The 22,331-nt window shown below is 33.7% G+C and overlaps 1 protein-coding gene across 3 annotated transcripts; it reads right to left on the bottom strand.

The window, feature by feature from the left end:
- Positions 1-637: 637 nt before the first annotated feature.
- LOC140452322 (uncharacterized) lies at positions 638-20,549 on the bottom strand. 3 transcript variants are annotated; one of them, XM_072546506.1, is made up of 5 exons: positions 20,451-20,549; positions 8,232-8,261; positions 7,078-7,137; positions 6,281-6,382; positions 638-1,678 (listed from the first exon to the last, which is right to left on the bottom strand). In XM_072546506.1, the coding sequence occupies exons 1-5, from the start codon at positions 20,473-20,475 to the stop codon at positions 1,542-1,544; spliced, it is 354 nt and encodes a 117-aa protein (XP_072402607.1). In that variant the 5' UTR covers positions 20,476-20,549; the 3' UTR covers positions 638-1,541. The 3 variants fall into 3 exon arrangements, with proteins under 3 accessions (XP_072402607.1, XP_072402610.1, XP_072402609.1); XM_072546509.1 differs by lacking the exon at positions 20,451-20,549 and adding an exon at positions 19,531-19,597 and having other exon boundaries at positions 642-1,678; XM_072546508.1 differs by lacking the exon at positions 20,451-20,549 and adding an exon at positions 10,704-10,829 and having other exon boundaries at positions 646-1,678.
- Between the last annotated feature and the right edge of the window lie 1,782 nt (positions 20,550-22,331).

Raw genomic sequence — 22,331 nt, forward strand, 5'->3', positions numbered from 1 at the left:
TTGCCAACAAGTGATAAATAGCAAAAATATAGCTAGGCAGAAATGTCTACAAAGGGATTCCCGATTGAATAGAAGGGCATATGAAGAACTCAGAAAAGATGCAAAGAAAATATGTAGAAGGAAAAAGAGAGAAATGTTGAATAGAAAAATACAACAAACTACAGATTATAATAACAGAAGAGAGACTAGAAAATTTTACAAGGAAACCAAGCTATACACCCAAGGATCATGTTTAGTCACAAAGACTAAACTGGCTTGGTCACCTAGAAAGAATGCCAGATAATCGATCTGTAAAAGTAGTAAAACAAAGGTAGCACCAGGAAAAACACATATAAAATTCTTTTATAATAGGAACTTGGGGCATGTCATCTGTCTGTTTATGCCTTGTGAGTATCTCTGATTTAGTTTCTAGTTGTTCAGGCACATCGGCGTTCATGTTCATTTTGGAAATATCAGGTAACGTAGGAATGCTTTGGGCGGGTAGACTGTGAGATTCTGAGGAATTAGAGGCATCATGGTTGTCTAATTCTTCATTTTTAATGGCAATTTAGTTTCTTCTGTTATTTTGAGTTTCTTCCGGTTGCCATTTTAAGTTTATGGTAAGACAGGATGAGACAAATGTAGCGACAGGAATCTGAAGGAGCGACAGAGGAAACTAAAGTAGCAACAGAGCAAACAAAGGTAGCGTCAGAAGAAATGAAAATAACTACTCAAGAAACAAATTTAGCAACAGTTGAAAGTAAACCATAAGTAAACAGTAGAATCATCAAAAATGAAAACCGACGGTAAAAGAAACCAAGCTTAGATAACGAAACCAAACCTGAATCTACAGGTGAGTAAAAGGAAACAGTAGTAGATATTGTTGATAAAAAGGTAGAACCAAAAGTAGTGGAAAATGAAGAAGAAATTGAGGCAACATAAAAAAGCCCGAAGATAAAGATTCAACAGTGGTTGAGACGGAAAATAAAAGTGACTTAGCCAATGGAATAGAAAAATCAAATTGTGTAGGTAAATAATTAACAAATGGTAATATAAAAGATTAAAAACCAAATGGAGGAGCTATTGAACAGGTAGCAATGTTGAAGACATTGAAGGGGAAAATGAAGAAGCTGCCACAGAAACCACTCATGTCAGTGATCAAGTTATTTGTTTCACTTGTCCTTAAAAACAGTTTTAGTAATTATTTTTACATTGTTTATTTGTAATAGTTCTCATAATTAGATATACAAAGATTGATGATTTTTTTTTGTGATGTAGGCCTAATCCAAAACTTACTTGCATTAGAAACATTGAATGGAATTTTCACAATATTTAAAGTTATCCAATTTACATTTTATACTTATTATTGTAATGTAGCTTTTATTAAAAATAAATCAATTATTTAACTTGTATGAGAGAATTCCAGATTGTTAGTAGTCCTTTAAACTTATAGCTAATACAATTTTATTAATATATAATTAATTTTAACAAACCCTTAAATTATTAAAGAACTTCATAAAACATTTAACACGCGGGGTCGTCTCGTAGATCCAGGTCAGCAATTACATTTGGATTTGGTTGTACGGTAAGTGGTTGCGACTCTCCATTTTCTTTATTTTTTTATTAAAGTACGGTGCTAGGAACCACAGAACAATTGCCACAATGGGGAAAAGTAGTACAAATCGAAGATAAATATACACTAAAAAAGAAAAGTTATAATTAATGAACGAATGATTAACTAGGCAACATTATTATTTCGCATTTAAACTAAAAAAAATCTTCGTAATAAATGTTACGAACATGCATTCAGCGTGGCCCATGTAACGGTTGCATCTCGAAAGTATTAATGACTGCAACCTCAAAATAAAACTTTATTATTAGCCTTAGAGGCCCATGGCTTGAAAAGTTTGTTTTTTGTTTATTTTCGCTTTTCTTTATGTACTGAGATTTTCTCTGGCTCGATATGTGATTTTTCTCAATTCCTTCTTGTTATTCATTTTTCTTTTTTGGCCTTATCTGCATATCTTAATTTTTATATAATTTTTAAAAAAATAATCTCAACTGCGTTCCTATTGGTCATAGAAGGTTTTTTTTAAATGTGAGTTTTTTACCAGTTATCCAATGGTTGACCTACGAGTCTGTAGCTTAAAAAATACAGAAGTTATTACAATTATTTATAAGTAAAAAACATACCCCTTTTTCAAACGTTTATTTTGTAAATAATTTCGATGAAAACGCAATATGCATTTAACTTCTGAGATAGTTTAAGTCTTAAAGAATCCTATGAAATTTAAACAAATTTAAAAGACGATTTAAAATTCCTCGATGTTTAAATGTATTAATAACATTTTATTTTGTTAATAAAAAAATTAATAAAATTCATAAATTAGTGCAAAAAAATTAATTTTTTTGCAAATATCTCCGTTAATTATTTATCAATTTGAATTTAAAAAACGGGAAAATAAAGATATTCTTGATTTAAAAAAATGATATAAATATTGTTTATGTAAAATATAAGTGAGAAGACTTATAGACAAAAAATCAAATAAACAAAAACGCAAGGTAAAACACGAGTACTTTTTTCAGATATCTCCGAAAAATTTTTCGACCTTTTTTTTTAACCAGACTGGGCTACGTTGCAAATTCGTAGTTTAATTTGCCTAAATGTTTTTAAAATCAATAGTTTTGTCCAGTGACTAAATTAAACCTGTAGATAAAAGAATATTATTGCTATATAGATTGTAACGAATTCTTTAAATGTCTTGATATGACTGACAATTACTACGCGACAGTGAAAACATCCAGGAATAATCACGAGATAAATATTCTAATAATTCGCACTAACCGTTGATAAAAGCTATAATTGATCGTACTTGGACTGTCTGAGTGATATGGTTAAATTCTTTTTGTGTGATTTATGCATTATTCATACTGTATGAAATATATTTGTCTAAAGTTATAAATCAGAAATGTAATATTAACTATTAATATTTAGAATTAATAATATTAAATGTTGTTTATTTACTACATATTTGAGAAAAAACTAAAATGCCACAAAGAAATAATCTCAAAACACAAATACATAGGAATAGACAACAATATCAATAGTTTAATCAAAAATGAATAGGACAAAAATTTTGTTAGCTCAAGAAAATAGGGACACTAATGCTCGAATATATTTGAGAAATATTTAAAATCATCATTATCCAAATAGATTATGTATTTTAAAAAGGAACTCCAACGTTAACGGGAGTTTTATTGTTTCATCTAGTCAATAAACCCTCAACTATTAAAAAACCGTGAAGTGCTACCATTTAAAGGGGTGCAATTTTGAGAAAGGGGGCAGTTTTTTTGACAAAATATATTCAAAAAACGAAGCAAAAAAAAAGAGGAACACACATGATTTTTCTTTTTTGTCCCATAACTTTTTTCTTTGGATCTGTAGGTATAGATATTGCTATACAGAAAACAATTATTATTCTTTATTTTCAAAATGACATTTAGTAGAAGTCTTAGGATTCACAGTATCCAAGATATGATTTTTCAAAGTTTGCTAGTCACACCATTTTTGGGCCATTTTCCCTATTTTTTCTCATAAATTGTTGTATAATCGTTCTTCGCAGTTGTAGGTATATGCAATGGTACATTAAATATAAAGAAAAAATAATTACCTTTAAAACCGTCTACTGTAAAAAGCTCTAGAACTAATTTTAACCAAGATAAGGTTCTTCAAAATTCTCAACTTTTAACGATTTTTGCTATTTACGGCAAAATGTAAAAATTACGTACGAAAGCTGGACTTTTCATCTTAACAACTCATTTGAATTTTTGTCGATAGGACTTTCGGATTAAACGCTATCGAATTTTGATTTGGTCTCTCGCTTGTCAATAATAAGGATTCGAATCGATGAACGTTTTGATAATGATTTTGAATTTTGATCATTTTTCGTATATTTCGATAATTTCCGTACAATGCTGGGATTGTCCAATTTCGGGCTTTGCTAATAGTAACATATACATACAAATCGTTGCAAACATCACAATGTGATGAACCGTATCTTGGTTACCGTTAGTCCTAGAATATTTTACAATAGACTATTTTAAAATACAGATAATAAGCTTTTTTTATTCAGTAATACATATACCTAAATGTACAAGAAAAAAAGTTATAATGATATATTAAAAAAAAGCCGTAAAACTTAGCAAAAAGTAGCTCATTTTAAAGGTAATTAATTTTTCTTTCAATTAAATGTACACTGCATATACTTAAAACTACATAGAAAAAAGTTATAGAACAATGTTTGCGCAAAAATAGGGAAAATGGTAAAAGAATGGTGTGACTTTTAAACTTTGAAAAATCGTATCTAGGATACTGTAAATCCTAAGTAGTTTTACTTAACGTCATTTTGAAGAGAAAGGATAATGGTTTTTTTTGTAAAACAAATCTATACCTATACTCCCGCGAAAAAAAGTTATGGGACAAAAAATAAAAATCGCACAACTTTTTTATAGATGTGTATGTACCAAAACTACTAATTCGCCCAAATGCACCCTAGTGTATATGGACAAATTCACCCTTTTTCAAAAATTTTTCCCTTCATATTTGAAGGTCCATTGACCATATAAAGCCTCTTTAACGTTATAATTCTTTTCTAAAGAACATAAGTAATCAATAGTTTAAACTGATTATGGCAAACGATGAGAAACGCATGAATTAAATGATTAAAAGTTAACGGAAGAATACAAAAATTGGGGACTCGCCATCAACAATTGGTCTCCTAAAATTAGTTTATGAACAAAAATGACAATCTGCAAGTCGGTTGTAGAACCAATTTTAACGTTCGCATCTGAATGTTGCAAAAGACAGTGAAAGATCATCACGATTGATGATTGATCACATCCCAAATGAAGAGATAAGAAGAAAAACAGAAAGAATTTAATATCCTAAATAAAATAGAATCCAAACAATTTTTATGGTATGGGCTTGTAATGCGAATGGAAGACGAACGATGGCCAAAACAGGCCTTAAACTATGTTCCATGAAATAGAAGAAGAAGAGGAAGACCAGAATTAGAATGGAGAGAAGGAATCAGAGGAGTAATGAGAGATAGAACGGAAATAGAGATGCAGCAGAGGCCTGTCATGATCAGAACTGAATGTAGGTAAATTAGAACAACAATCCTCCATGAATTGCTCAGAAATTCTTCAGAAAATGTTCAAATTATTCTACTGTTTGTTAGTAAGATATTAACTTTGATTCAGAGACAGAAAATAAGGCCAATAGCAATTTAGAATGTAAGTGTTGAATTACGTTTCAGCACTTAGTCGTACTGATATAAATAAACCTAAGATCAACTCTAACAAAGGAATGTAGGAATTTAAATATAAAATTCTTAGAGATTGTAAAAAATAGAATAAAAAACCAAATAAATGAATTTACTGAGTAAATAAAAATAAAAACGTTGTGACTTAGCCCTGTTCAACCTAGCATTAGAAAAGTTATGAGAGATTCGAGAATAAACTTATATTAATTAAACGATATATACCCGTAGTACACAAATAATGGCACATACTAATGGTATCATGATCATTGGAAGAACCTGAAATGAAGCAGGTGAAGCTTTCACACATATCAGAAACGCCTCAGAAAACATCGGACTTCTGATTAACACCAAGAAAACTAAATATATGCAGACTTTATCAAGAATGTAACAACATGTTAACTACAAAAACAACACATAAAAAATAAGAACAATAATACGCTCAGTACTTGTGAAATGACGATTCGAGGAGATGGAAAGTTACTACGAATCTTTAAGAAAAGTATTGTAGACCATAATTCTGTGACGGAATTAACGAACATAGCCTGTGGAGAAGGCGATATACTTTCGAGCCCTAAAGACTTTTTGGTGATGCAGATATCGTGAAAACAATCAAAATAAACTGCCTAAGATGAGTGGGTCACGTTATGCGGATCGATGAAAGTGATCCTGCTAAAATAATTATGCTAAATAGGCAAATCGGAAGAAAAAAAGGGACAAGAAACTAAAATCATGTACCTGGACGTTATGCAAAAAGATTGGAAGATTGGAATAAGGGGGCGTAGAAGACCCTCGACAGGGAAGGATAAAACAATGTTTTGAGGCAGGCCAAGGGCTGTAGCACCCGATGCTGATAATGATGATGATAATGAGAGTGCAAGTAGAAAAATAAAATAATATAATTCTGATGGTTATACAGAATAGTCAGAATTATATTAGGATGCTTAATTATTAAAAAATTAAAATGATCAAATACTTACATTCTTCACTCTCATCATCCCGAGAAATGATGTTTACATCCATAAAACCATCGTCGGTCTTATTTTTGAAAGATGTTTCTCCTAAGACCAGCTTAACGTTATCTGAAACAAAAAATATTAATTAATATATATCGATACAGGAGTAGTCCCAACTAGATCTTCCGATTTAACCCCATTTCATTTACTCACAAGAATCTACATTAAAAACTTGGTTTATTCCACATCTTAGAAGGATTGATCGAAAGACCAAAATGGATACCTAAATATAGAAAAGAAGAAATTTGACAATGGATAAATTAAGAAACCTCTACATACTTAGTCGATGGAAGAAGATAAAGAGTTTAATATTAATCAGACGCGAAGCAATATTAAAAGCATATTTGCTACAAAAATAAAATGTAAGAGATCTTCAATAAAAAGCCTTAAATGTATATCTGAAACAACAATATACGAAACCAGATAAAAATACTGAATAAAAGAATTTGAATTACCATTAGTATTAGTACTAACATCTTTCTAAGAGGCTCATTAATATTCAGCTCAGCGTGATGCTAGTGTTAGAGGTGTGATATTCCATAAACAAGGGATCTTTCCATAAGACAATAAAACATGTAGATTGCTTGTTTATGGAATTTCACATTTCGAATAATAGCGAAGAAGCATTCCCAATAACTTGCTGAATTTGTATTTTTGAGACCTATTTTGGAAGTGGAATTCAAAACGCCAAATAAACGAATTTCAAACTGAAATTTTGGTTAATTCCCAATAAAAATAGTAAAATATAAATATGTACTTACTAAACAATTGCTGAGTGTCGTTTCCGACTTGGGCGCCTACGCTGATAGCCAGAAGAAGGGCTGTAAAAGAAAATATGTGACAGATTTATTTTAAAATTTTTAAAAATTAAAATTTTTTATGTCTCGAACAGAAATTAAAAAAGACTTGATATAATCTAAAACATATTTTGATATATCCTAAATTTATGGAGTAAGAGAGACTATAATAAAAAACTGTATGGAAATATTCAGAGAGGTTGTCTATATAACATAGCTTAGAACAACTTACAATGGAGTGTAAAACTTTTCGTGTAGGTAATTGGTACAGCTGATTCCTAAAAAACCTGATACGATTCTTAAAGCGTATTTTGTAGAAAATTGAGCAGTATATTTTGAAGGATGAATACTTTGTCAAATAACTTGTTCTGTTCAACCTTAAAAAATGTTTTTAAGGTTAAAAAAATACTTTTTAATGTTAATAAAAGATGGAGATAACAAGAAACTCTCGAAAGAAAGCAAGGTTCTGAAAGACCAAAAAAATCTACCATTCACGAAAATCGTACCCTTTTAGAGAGATTAGAAGATAATCCTTTTGAAGATGCAAAAACTACAAGAATTATGTCACAGTTTCCGGGAAGAAAGACTACAACTTATAAGATTCTTTTTTCGTATAGAAAGAGAATACCTACCAAATGTTTTTATTAAATACAATATTTAAAAATCAATAAAATGACATTTTTACTCTATTCGAAATTATTATTTGCACTAAAAATCCCAAATATAAAAAAATATGCCATGTTTTAAACAGACCAGTCGGAAGAAGAAGAAGAAGGCGACCTAAACTCAGGTATCTGGACGATGTGCAGGAAGATTTTAGAAGGTTTGAGTAATGAAATGGAGAAGAGGGACACTCGACAGAGAAGAACTGAAGAATGTTTTAAAACAATCCAGGGCTCACGAAGGGCTGTAGCGCCAACTGATGATGATGAGTACCTTATAATATCAAACAAATAAAATATTCGACTACATAAAAAGGGCGTTGACCAACAAATACTAAGTTTTTAGAACAATACCAACTGTTTCCATCAAAAACAATTTTCAATATTAATAAAATATTTTTATTAACATTATTGAACAAATCAACATTATTATATCTACTAAAAATCAGTACTCACCAATGATTACAGTATGGAACGCCATTTTATCTGAAAGAAAAAAAACTCACTTTACTATTTACTCTACAATATCAAATAAGTTGGTGTGGCTTGTACCGGCTACCTGTAGCTTCCCCTCCCAACTAGATTGGAGGTATTTGATTCGTCAACGAGTTGATCGAAGTTTCTAGTACTACTACATTGAAAAAATAATCAATATCCTTTCAAGGAAGTAACCAAGAAAAAGTACAAAGTAGAATACAGAATCGTATTAGGAATATCAATAGTTTCTGAAAGTTATATGTAAAATTAAATAAAACTATAAACAGTGAGGCTGTTTGCCAAAAACACTATTTGAATTAAGGAGGAGTAGGATTTTTTAAAGAGTAAAAAAAATAAAAGATGTAGTACCTTAGAATATCAAACAAACAAAACAACCAACTAATACTAAATTTATAGAATAAGACAGACTAAACAAGAATAATTTCATTTTTTTCTAATAGCATACTTTTTCTGTTGCGTTTTACATATCGAAAGTTCATTTCGCGCATGGTTCTGATTAAGACCCTATGAGATATCTTGGGTAAAGAGTCATCGTTTTTGAGATCTTGAGAAATTTTTTCAGTGTTGGAATTTCACTCCGAAAATAAAATGAATGAATTTTTCGACGTATAATATTCCTTGTCTCGTCATCGAAAACAATGCTTTTCCTACCTCTAGTTTTACCTTTTTCTTGCTTTTTATTTTCCGATGTATTTTTAAGTACACGATAAATACAGCTAACGGATACTTTTGTTAAACTGCTACAAATGTGGACCGCTTGGCTAACATTTAATGCCATTTTTCTGCCGACAATTCCTTCATAAACGTTTCGTATCATTACCTTCCCTTCGGACGTTAACATTTTCCGTCTCTTTTGCGGCTTTTCATTTTTGTAATCAACATCAGAATTTTGCTGTCTTCTCTTGGAACAACTCGGTTTTTCGTCCATTGTATTTCAATAATCTGTGTATATACTATATATACAATAATTTCAACAATTCTGTATAAGAATATAACTAAAAATTTACTATAAAACAACAAACTATAACACTCTTATTATCAATAACACGTTTTATCAATACTACAATACAGTATTGTTAAAACAGTATTGACAACAATAGGTTTACAAACTTATCACATAAAATATACTCACAAAATACACTACCCATAGAAACGCCCATGTACAAGAACCATTCCTCCGGCGAAAAAATAATAAAAACTAGTTTTATGGCATGTCTGGGTCCGAATTGTAAAACGGAATTTCCTCGCTAATTCCAACATTGCCAAACGATTGAAAAATAATGTTTTAAAATATCGATTTTTATTTTATAAATTTAAATATGTAACGAAACGGAACATATAAATAAAATTTATTTCATTACAATTTTGTGCTTAATTTTTACTATTGAAAAAAATCATGTTTTTTGTATTTTTATGACGGTAATAATCGCTGCGTGGAAGAATACAGGTTTTGTATGACCATAATTACTACTTGTGAACAAGAATTGGCTACACTGTACGACAACTTCTGGTCAAGTCTACTATAGAGAAGCACAAATAAATATACTACTTTATATATTCTGTAATTTCTTATGAGGAAACGCAAATTGCAATCGAGAAAACAGGCAGTTTTCGAGGGCCGCTGTGTACATTTAAATTTGAGGATATTCGGCGTTTAAACTATGAAATCACTCTTCTGAATTGAGGGTTTCTACTATAGGATAAAAAACTCTTGGGAAACCTATTCATAAAATCATTTAGACATTGTAAAGGGAATATTCACAGTATTGCAGTAGTTTTCTATAGGTATAACAAACAGTAGAACCAGTTACAAGTAAGTGTAAAACTTTTTGTGTAGGTAATTGGCATAATATATTAATAATTACAATTTCCAAAAGTTTTGTAACCGTTTTGGATTTTTTCGTTAGATATTAATTTATTATACCAATTACACAAAATGTTTTACATTTCCCTATAAGTGTTTGTTCATTTAGAAAGAGAATACATATCAAATGTTTTCATAAAAACAATTTTTAAAAATTAATACAAGGTTTTTATTCTACTAGAAAATTATTATTTGCACTAAAAATCACAAATATACAAAAAATATGCCATGTTAAACAGGCCGGTTGGAAGAAGAAGGGGGTTACCTAAACTCAGGTATCTGGACGATGGATTTAAGAGAGATTGGAGTAAGAAACTCAACAGGAAAGGATGTTTTAAAACAGATTAGAGCTCACAAAGGACTGTAGTGGTAGCGCCAATGATTTAGATGATGAGTACCTTATAATATCAAACAAATAAAATAATCACCTAGATAAAAAGGGCGTCAACCAAAAAATACTAAATACTTAGAACAATACCAACTGTTTCCATCAAAATCAATAAAATAATATTTTTTTACACTTGAACAATTAAACATTATTATATGTGTTAAAAATCAGTACTCACCAATGATATATCACTTATGGAACTCTGTTATATCTGAATGTAATAAGAAGAACCTCACTTTACTAAGTACTTACTCAACAATATGAAATAAGTTGGTGTGGCTTGTACCGGCTACCTGTATCTTCCCCTCCCATTTAGTTTGCAGGTATTTGATTCGTCAATGAATTGATGGAAGTTTCTAGAGCTACTACATTGAAAAAAAATCGATATCCTTTCAACGAAGTAACCAAGAAAAAGAGCAAAGTACAATACAGAATCGTACTAGGAATATCAATAGTTTAAAAATGTTAAATGTAAAATTGATCTATAAATTGAAACAAAGCAATAAACAAAGAGGCTTTTCGCTAAAAAACAATTCGAATAATAACTAAGGGGGGCTAAAAAACGGTAGGAATTTTTAAAAAGTAAAAAAACTAAAAGATGTAGTACCTTAGAATATCAAACAAACAAAAGAATCAACTACATAAATTGGGGCGTTGACCAACGAATACTAAATTTATAGAGTAAGAGAGACTAGGATAAAAAACTCTTGGGAAACATTTTCATAAAATCATTTAGACATTATAATAGGCGAGCGGTTTACCCCTCAAAAGACGCTTAGAAACAGAATATACCGACTAAAATTCTTTTTGAATTTCTAATGCACCAAACCTTTTTTATTCGATTCTATATATTTTTCCAAGATGAAATGTATTTTTTTTTAAATTTTTACAAGAGAGCCGGCAATTGTTATTAACAAATAACTTATACAAAAAAGCAATTTTACCGAATTGCTTCGGAATCAATTTTTTTAGGTGTATCTCATCAAAATAAACACTTTTTCTCTCTTAATAATTTTTCAAAAAATGCTTCCTTTTTGAGTTATTTGCATTTTTTTGTTGAAAAAAATGCTTTAATTAGTGATTTTTGGGATTTTTTTTTCTAAAAAACTACTAAATGAATTGCAATTCTACAAGTAGCTTTATAATCTTTAAACCGTCGAGTACAAGTTAGAATATTTTGACAAGGATAATTTTTTTCTATCTTGCTAAAAACGTGGACCCAAATATTTCGAATATGCCTTTCGAGCAGTCTACCGCTAAGTGTGTACAGCGGTTGCGGCGATACAGGCGTGCGGCGCGTAGAAATATTTGGTTAAATTTAAAAAATTAATTCAATACAAATATTACGTACAATTTATTAAAAAAAAAAGATATTTCTAATTATTTTTATATAGACATATTATAATTAAATCAATTAAAATTAATTTTTTACAATGCTATAATACTGTAATTTTTTTAGGCATATTCGAAATATTTTGGTCCACGTATTTAGCGAGATAGAAACCATTTATCCTTGTCAAAATATTCTAACTTGTACTCGACGGTTTAAAGATTATAAAGCTATTTGTAAAATTGCAATTCATTTAGTAGTTTTTTAGAAAAAAATCCCAAAAATCACTAATTACGGCATTTTTTCAACAAAAAAATGCAAATAACTCGAAAAGGAAGCATTTTTCGAAAAATTATCAAGAGAGAAAAAGTGTTTATTTTGATGAGATACACCTAAAAAAATTAATTCTGAAACAATTAGGTGAAATTGCTTTTTTGTATAAGTTATTTGTTAATAACAATTGCCGGCCCACTTGTAAAAATTAGAAAAAAATACATTTCATCTTGGAAAAATATATAGAATCGAATAAAAAAGGTTTGGTGCATTAGAAATGCAAAAAGAATTTTAGTCGGTTGATGCTCTGCTTATAGGGGTAAACTGCTCGCCTATAAAGGGAATATTCACAGTACTACAGTGGTTGTCTATAGGTATAACAAAGAGTAGAACCACTTACAAGTAAGTGTAAAACTTTTTATGTAGATAATTGGCATATTATATTAATAATTAAAATTTCCAAAAGTATTGTAACCGTTTTGGATATTTTCATTAGATATTCATTTATTATACCAGTCACGCAAAAAGTTTTACATTTCCCTATAACTTTATTTTTCATTTAGAAAGAGAGTAAATACCAAATGTTTTTATATAAAACAATTTTTTAAAATCAATAAAATGATATTTTTATTTTACTAGAAAATTTACAAATTATTCCTTGCACTAAAAATGACAAATATAAAAAAATGTACCATGCTAAATAGGCCGGACAGAAGAAGAAGAAGGAGCTTTAAATCAGGTATCTGGACGATGTGCAGGAAGATTTAAGGGAGATGGGAGTAAGAAACTCGACAGGGAAGAATGTTTTAAAACAGGTTAGGGCTCACGAAGAACTGTAGCGCCAATGATGGAGATGATGAGTACCTACCTTATAATATTGTTGTGAATTTATTAATTGTTATGTCTTTAATTTATAATGTCTTTACTAATTTATTATCTTGTTCCTACTTTAATTTATTAAAAGGCACGATAATTAATATAAGTTTATTTATCACTACATACACAATAATTTATTAGTAGGCGAGCGTAACAATAATATCACGAGCGCGAATCTTCTTTATTAACTGTCCCTTCCAAATAAAGTTCCGTTATTATATACCAGTGCCGTTATCTCGAATAGTCTAAAACCTTCGATGGCGAAACGGTAAAGGCAACTGGATTTCCCTCGCATCGGTTCTGGAAGGTCGCTCAGGTAAATCGAGGCCTCTCGTAAACTCTACAACATATTAGATTAAAAACATGTTTTAAAGGTTAAAACTATGACTCATATTTTTACGTAACATTGCCCCCCTCTCAAAAGATGGTTCCTCCTGGAACCTTGTTGGGACTAGAACTGGAACGGTATGCTGGTATCGGCAACTGGACCCTCTTTTACAACTTCCAGTTGTATAAAAATGACAAGGGACGGTTTTCTCTCCGCACCAGTAACTATGCGGATTGCAACAGACTAACACCTGGACTTCGGTGTCTTTAAAGATCTCCTCCACCATATTTCGGATAACCCTCCAATCTAATTGGCGGCACTCCAACTTTGGCATGGCTAACTTTTGCACGTCGGACTCTAGTACGTGCCCTCTCAATTGAAGTAAGGCTTCCCATACATCTCGGTAGGTAGGTTGGTCACGGGCAGTGTCTTTTGTTACCAGGTAGAAAAGGTAACGTGATGCATCTTGGAGTTTCAAGGTTTTACCGGGAGCTGGCACTTGGCATTGAAGTTCTGCAACTCGACCAAACTTCCTTCGAAAGACGGATGCCAACCCTGGTGCGTCTTTGATACTGGCCGGGATGGTAAGGGCCAGCGAGTAGTCATCGGGGAGCTCGAGTAGATCTTGCTTTTCTTCAGTGGTAACACCATGTCTCGCTTTACCGGTACCTCCATAGGCACCCATGAATTCCTCAAACGTGAGGTCAAACACATCTTGGACTTGGTTTACTTCCACTTCTTCATCTACGTCGTGGTCACCTTCGAAAGATGCCAACCGGTTATGGTGTACTATCATCGGCTTTCCCCTCGGAATCTTGCTTATTCGGTAGATGACATCGTTGATCTTCTCCATGATGAGGTATGGACCTTCCCAAAACTGCTGCAATTTGGGAGAACAACCTTTTCGCTTCTTGGGATTATACAGCCATACTTTGTCGTTCTTCTTAAAGCAACCCTTTTCGGCTTGTGTATCGTACCGTTTCTTCATTCGGTCGCTAGCGATCTGAAGGTGGGAACGGACCAACTCATGTACATCGTCCATTCTTCTTCGTAATTCGATCACATAATCTTCACCTGCTACATCTTCTCCAGGTCGACACCCAAATTCTAGATCACAAGGTAGTCGCATTTCGCGTCCGAATAGGACTCTGGCTGGTGTCTGGCCCGTTGATTCGTTAACAGCAGATCTGTAGGCCATTGTGAAGAACGGAAGGTATTGGTCCCAGTCTCGCTGATGATCGGACACCATCTTTGTCAAATACTTGCCAACTGTCCTATTCATTCGTTCTACCATACCATCCGATTGCGGATGATACGCGGTAGTTCTTGTTTTCTTCATGCCTAGTCTATCACATATTCCTTGGAATAGATCACTTTCGAAGTTCCTGCCTTGGTCACTATGGATCTCCAAAGGCACTCCAAATCGGCTGATATATTCTTGGATCAACTTATCTGCAACGGTGGCGGCCTTCTGGTCTGGAAGTGCGTAAATCTCGACCCACTTAGTGAAGTAATCCATTACTACCAACATGTACTTGCCCCCATTTTCACTTTCTGGAAATGGCCCTGCAATGTCCAAAGCTATTCTTTCAAACGGGCTTCCAACATTATATTGTCTCATAGGAGCTCTCCTTTTCCGGTGAGGCCCGTTACTCGTAGCACAAATAGTACATTTCTTACACCAGTCTTTTACGTCGTCGGAACTGTTCATCCAATAAAACCGTTCCCGAATTCGCTGAAGGGTTTTCCTTACACCAAAATGCCCTCCCGATGGACTGTCGTGTAACTGACGAAGTACTTCGGCTATTCTGCTCTTTGGGATCACCAACTGTCTTCTCTTCTCTGAACCGTCATCATTTTCCAGGACTCGTTTAAGCAAGCCATCTTCGATGATAAATGAGTCCCACTGGGCCCAATACGTCTTAACTACTGAGCATAGGTTTGATATTTCCTGCCAAGGTGGTCGACGGTTTTCCTCTTTCCATTTTCGGATTTTCTGTATAACTGGATCTCTCTCTTGTTCTTCCCTTATCTTAGTAGGCGTCCAGTCGTCGTTGACAATCGTCGTTCTTAGCACTGCTGCTTCCTTGGATTCCGTTTTGTTGCAGTGGGGACACTCTGCTGGGCATGGCCGTCTGGAAAGAACTTCAGCGTTTCTGTGGCTAACTCCGGCTCGGTGCTCAATCTTAAAATCGTATTCTTGGAGTCGTTCGATCCACCTGGCTATCTGACCCTCTGGATTCTTAAACTGCATCAACCACTTAAGGGCGGCATGGTCGGTTCGGATTAAAAACTTCCTTCCATAGAGGTATTGATAGAAGTGCTCTACTGATTTCACTACTGCCAGAAGTTCTCTTCTCGTGACGCAATAATTCCGCTCAGGTTTTGAAAGAACTTTACTAAAATATCCGAGGACTCGTTCCTGTCCTCCTTGAATCTGAGACAGCACTCCTCCAATTCCCACATTACTTGCATCTGTATCTAAGATGAACTCTCCTTCTGGCAGTGGATACCCTAAAATTGGTGCTGTTATTAAATGCTTTTTCAAGGTCTCAAAGGCATTTTGGCAGTCTGTATCCCAGCGGTAATCTCTTGCTTCCTCCGTAAGTCGCGTTAATGGCTTAGCGATATCTGCAAACTTCTTAATAAACCTCCGGTAGTAAGTACATAGTCCAAGAAAACTTCTCACTTGATGTTTGTCAGTTGGTTTTGGCCATTCCTTAATGGAATCGATTTTTCCCTTATCCACGGCCACTCCTTCTTTACTGACTATATGACCCAGATAATTGACTTTACCTTGAAATAGCTGGCACTTCTTGGGGTTTAACATCAATTGGGCAGCTTTAAGTCGATTAAAAACGTTTTCTAAATTCCTCAAATGGTCTTCGAATGTCTCCCCCAAGACGATTATGTCATCTAAATAAACCAGGCATGTTTTCCAAGATAACCCTCTCAACACATTTTCCATAAGCCTCTCAAATGTCGCAGGAGCATTACAAAGTCCAAATGGCATAACGTTGAATTGCCACAATCCAGATCCTGTGGTGAAGGCTGTCTTTTCTTTATCGACTGGGTCCATTTCTACCTGCCAGTATCCAGACTTCAAATCCAAAGTAGAAAACAATTTACTTCCAGCCAATGTGTCCAATGTGTCATCGATCCGAGGCAGAGGATAACTATCTTTCTTGGTAACGTTGTTCAGCAAACGGTAATCCACACAGAACCTCGTCGTTCCGTCTTTCTTCTTAACCAGGACCACCGGAGAGACCCATGGGCTCGTAGAAGGTTCTATCACCCCGTCTTTCTTCATTTCCTGAACAATCGTTTCAGCTTCCTCTCTTTTCGCCTGTGGTAATCGTCGAGCTGTTTGACGAATTGGCTTAGCATTACCAGTATCAATTTTATGCTTAACAACGGTAGTTCTTCCCGTCTTCCCTCCTTTCGGTACGAAAATATCACGATACTGCCGAAGAAATTCCCTTAATTTCCTTTTCTCCATCTGATTTAGAGACTGTCCTGCAACTGCAACCATTTGGTCGAATTTGTCGTTGGAATTATCAGATGTTGTCGCCTGACGGATTATGGATGTCACAGGTACACAAGTTCCTACTTTTGTCTCTTTCTTTATGGTCACTGGGTAGTCGTTGACATTGATAAGTCTCACAGGAATTTCTTTAGCCGAAGTCACCAGTTCCTTTCCAATTATGATTCCACGGCCAACCTCATCGTCGTGGTTCCAAGGCTCCATCATAACAGGTCTCCCTTCGTCTACAATTCCCTGTAGTCGCGCTACTATGATCGTTTCGCTTCTCGCAGGCACGACTGTATCTTCTGTAATGGCTGCTTGTACAGTGTTGTCATTATGTGGATGGAGAAATACCTCCTCGTTGCCAACTTTGATTACCTTATTCTTAAAATCCAATTGGAATCCATGCATATTCATTACGTCCATTCCTAATATAACATCCTCTTCGATGTCAGCAACTATAACAGTATGGACAAACTTTTCTGCCCCAATTCCCAATTGTACCTGGATTTCTCCATGAATGTTGGCATTTTCACCTGTAGCGGTCCGAAGTCGTAACCTCGTTGGTAACAGTTTCTTTCGGCTGTTTATAACTGTCGGGCGTATAATGGTTCTGGTCGCTCCGGTATCCACCAACAACGTATGCTTTTTACCATTTATGTCTCCATCTACATATACACTATCTTCACGACATTTCAAAGAAGCTATTAGTATGAGAGGGTCTTTGGAAAAGTTCTGGGTCGAAGCTGCCCCCCTAAGGCTGACCCGTTCTAGTTTTCCTGATGGTGAGTTTCTTGATTTGCGTCGTACCTAGGGTGCTTACAGGAGCTTCGTACGTGTCCTATTTCGCCACAATTCCAGCATCTGATGGTCTTCGTTTTCTTGTATGTCATGCTTTTTATCATATTAACGAGCTGGTCAAGTTTATCTTCATCTTCTTCCTCTTTTACAGTCCTAACTTTACTGTACCCGCCAGAGGCCTGCGTAGCTGACTCGTATTCGAGGGCGGCGGATAGGACATCAACCAGCGTCTTGTGACGAGCTAATCGCAGTGTTCTCTGCATTTCATGATCACGAAGACCATCAATAAATGTTTGCACGGCCAATTTTTCCATCATGTCTTCGGGAGCTGTTGGATAAGCATATCGTACTAATCTGGCAATATCTACCTCATATTCTTGAAGAGCCTCATCTTTCTTCTGTCTACGATTTTTAAGCTGTGACTGATATACATGCTCCAAATGTTCGTGGCCATATCGCATATTTAACCTCTTCTTCAGTTGTTCGAAATCATCGGTCTCCTCTACGGCTATGGTCTGAAGCACATCTAAGGCATCTCCTCGAAGAGCGATAGTCAGGTTTACCGCCTTTTCTTTTTCAGACCATCCATTTGCTCTTGCGGCTGATTCGAACTGTTTCATGTAGTTGTTCCATGATGATTTTCCGTCGAAAGTTGGGACTTTAACATGAATAGAACCTCCACTTCCTTCAAATTTCGGCCGTGTCTCCAACTTACATTTCGTCTCGTCTTCTTTTATCTCCACTGTAATCGGATTGTTACCTCTCTCTGCTGTCCCTGTTTCCTCCATCTTCCTTTCCATTTCTTTCATCTTTTCTTCGAAGGCCAACATATCGGCAGCAACTTGATTTTTTAACGAAGATATTCTATCGTCGAGGGCAGACATCTCAGAAGTGACTTTAGAGATTTCCGAAGAGATGTTAGCAGAGACTTTGCTTTCCAGCGAAGAAATCTCGTTAGAAACTTTGTCTTCCAACGAAGCGATATCGCCGGAAACTTTGGCTACATCACCAGAAACTTTGGCTACATCAGAAGAAACTTTCGAAATCGACGAGAGGACAGCATCTTCAAATATATAAGTCTCTGGATCTAGTCCTTCTTCTAGCAAAGCGTTCTTTAGTCGTTGGACTAACTCAGCCTTTTTTCCGGTAGAAGCTAATTCTCTGTCTTCAAGATGTCTTCTTAAATTAGTCACTGTCAGCTCATAAATCGTAGCCATTTTCACAATTTATTTTATATTCACTTGTATTATTATTATAAGTCTAATTTATGTTCGATCTCACTCTGACACCATTTGTTGTGAATTTATTAATTGTTATGTCTTTAATTTATAATGTCTTTACTAATTTATTATCTTGTTCCTACTTTAATTTATTAAAAGGCACGATAATTAATATAAGTTTATTTATCACTACATACACAATAATTTATTAGTAGGCGAGCGTAACAATAATATCACGAGCGCGAATCTTCTTTATTAACTGTCCCTTCCAAATAAAGTTCCGTTATTATATACCAGTGCCGTTATCTCGAATAGTCTAAAACCTTCGATGGCGAAACGGTAAAGGCAACTGGATTTCCCTCGCATCGGTTCTGGAAGGTCGCTCAGGTAAATCGAGGCCTCTCGTAAACTCTACAACATATTAGATTAAAAACATGTTTTAAAGGTTAAAACTATGACTCATATTTTTACGTAACAATATCAAACAAATAAAATAATCGACTAGATAAAAAGGGCGTCAACCAAAAAATACTAAGTTTTTAGAACAATATTAACTGTTTCCATCAAAAACAATTTTTAAAATCAATAAAATAATTTTTTTTACACTTGAACAATTAAACATTATTATATGTACTAAAAATCAGTACTCACCAATGATATATGACTTATCAAACTCCTGAATGTAATAAGAACAACCTCACTTTACTAGGTACTTACTCAACAATAGGAAAAAGTTGGTGTGCCTTGTACCGGCTACCTGTAGCTTCCCCTCCCATTTATATTGGAGGTATTTGATTCGTCAACGAGATGATCGAAGTTTCTAGAACTACCACATTGAAAAAAATAATCGATATCCTTTCAACCAAGAAAAAGAACAAAGTGCAATACAGAATCGTACTAGGAATATGAATAGTTTCAGAAAATTATATGGAAAATTGATCTATAAATTTAAACAAAGCTATAAACAATGAGGCTTTTGGCCAAAAAATCTATTCGAATAATAACTAAGGAGGGTTGGAAAATGGTAGGATTTTTTAGAAAGTAGAAAAAGAGGTAGTACCTTAGAATATCAAACAAACAAAAGAATGAACTACATAAATAAGGGCGTGGGCCAACAAATACTAAATTTATAGAGTAAGAGACACTAGGATAAAAACTGTGGAAACATTTTCATAAAATCATTTAGAAATTATAAAGGCAATATTCACAGTGGTTTTCTATATAAAATAGTTATATATTATTATTATAAATATATTATATGTATATTATAAATAGTAGAACAACTTTTTGTGCAGTTGGTACTATATTAAATTAATAATTAAAATTTTCAAAGAATTGCAAGTTTTGTAACCGTTTTGGATATTTTCATTATTAATTTATTATACCAATCGCACAAAAAATTTTACATTTTTAACAAGTTTACAAGTTTTTTTTTTTCGTTTAGCAAGAGAAAAATACCAAATGTGTTCATCAAAAACAATTTTTAAAAATCAATAAAATGACATTTTTATGCTACAAGAAAATTTAAAAATTATTATTTGCACTAAAAATCACAAAAAATAATTACTCACCAATGATTGCCTTAGAAAAAGCCATTTACTTAAATATTCAGTAGGTTGACAATATAAAACGCGCAGGCAGGAACTGTTTGCACTGTCTATCTGTAGCTCCCCCCTAACTTCTCGATGGATGATATTTGATTGGTCAGCGAATTAGTCAAAGGTGTCTAGAACTACCACATGATTCCGTTGAAGACGCGCGCATGAAAAATAATCGATACCGTTTCAACCAAAGCGCAAATAATGCCTTTAAATTGAATTATCTCCTTGTAATAAAGGAAAATTATCGCGAAATAAAGTCAAAGTGCAATACAGAATCGTACTAGAAACATCAGCAATTTTATAAGGTCATTATATAAAATATATCTATAAATATAATGCTTCTGAAACTAGTTGGTTGTGGCATTTCTATATAATCTACTATATTTAATGGAAGCTAACGATAATTTTAATTGAAAATAAAAGATTTTCAAATGTTAAAGTCAAAATAAACGTATCTTCAATTAAAATTGGAGTTAATTACCCTTTAATATACCTGGCAGATAATATATTTCTTACCGTGATTAATTACTGGTTTGAAGAGTAACCTTTGGTTTAATGGGTACATCATCATCATCATCGTCGTCTGTGACCACTGACAGCCCATGGAGGGCCATGGTCGTCCATTCAGGTTTCTAGGCACTAAAGTTTTACATGGTGTGGAGGCTAGCCACACGCATAACTCCTCCAAAGCTCCAGCGTTTTATATCTAAAATCTTGACCGCAGTTGACTATGTTTTTCTTTCCTTTGCTTGTTTTTCCCATTCTCGTATTCCTAGCTCTTTTAAATCCTGGGTAATACCATCAATCCAACTCTTTCTGGACCTATCTCTCGGTGTCTTCCCGTTTAATTATTTTCTAAGTACTGTTTTTGTATTTCCCTTATCATCGATCCTTTCTACGTGTCCTAAACAACTCAGTTGTTTACTTAGTATTTTCATCGTTATAAGGAGAGTTCTTTATACTCCTGAAGACGCATAGAATTTTGCACAGCACTCATATTGGCAAATGGAACTGGTTCTGGCTCTGCTTCCACTTCCGGGTCACTGTTCTTTTCTTCTTCATCTAGACGAACTGCTTGTAGGATGTCCTCGAAGGAAAGTCCAGATGTTGTAGCTACATTTTCATCAACTTCTCCGAAATCTGTTAGCTGTTCTACTTAATTTAGTTTTACACTACTCCTTTCGCATAAAAGTAACCTATTATTTTCTTTTTTGAATTTAAATCCTAAATCTCTTAACACTTTAAAAAGGCTAGTCCTCTTAATTTCAGAAACTTGTCTTTCTCTTATTTTGGCTAGTAAAGTATCTAAGTACTATCTCCATCAGGTAAGTCAATGCTCCTAGAATGTCTACGAGTTGTTTTCTTGTCTTCGTGACAGTCACAGTAAGATCTTCTTGAGAATCTCTGAAGGTCTTGATTACAGTTTTTAGCTTACTTTCACCGCTTTCACTTATCCCGAGTGCGTCACAAAGGCGTTGATTTATACATAATAATGACTTTAATTATAGCAATCCACAATTTTTAATTAATATATACTTCTTCATATGTTTGTCTGGATTTCCACGGTTTAGACTCCCCATTTTTTACTACAGTAACACTGAACATAGGGTCAAAAACGACATTGACATCGTAACATGGATTTTTTGAGCTTTTGTGAAACTATTTTTTATTATTATTGAGTTTAAATCGCGCAAAATGTCTCCAAGGATTGTAAAAACTTTCTTTTCCTTAGCTTTACTCCAATATTTCTTGTTTACATTGAGAATTGACCGTGAGAAATGTTATGTCGATTGTAAATTTTAATCCTTTCTGAAAACTGAGATACAGATACAGACATGACCATATATTTTA

The sequence above is a fragment of the Diabrotica undecimpunctata genome, chromosome 10 (assembly GCF_040954645.1).
Source record: "Diabrotica undecimpunctata isolate CICGRU chromosome 10, icDiaUnde3, whole genome shotgun sequence".
In the NCBI taxonomy this organism is placed as follows: Eukaryota; Metazoa; Arthropoda; class Insecta; order Coleoptera; family Chrysomelidae; genus Diabrotica; species Diabrotica undecimpunctata.

Bases quoted from the DNA above. Each gene is read 5' to 3' on its own strand.
- LOC140452322 (XM_072546506.1), bottom strand. From the start codon at position 20,475: ATGGCTTTTTCTAAGGCAATCATTG. The intron at 8,262-20,450 runs GTGAGTAATTAT...TTTTTCTTTCAG, and splicing joins TTTTTCTAAGGCAATCATTG to ATAAAATGGCGTTCCATACT. The intron at 6,383-7,077 runs GTAAGTACATAT...TTTTTGTTTCAG, and splicing joins CGACACTCAGCAATTGTTTA to ATAACGTTAAGCTGGTCTTA.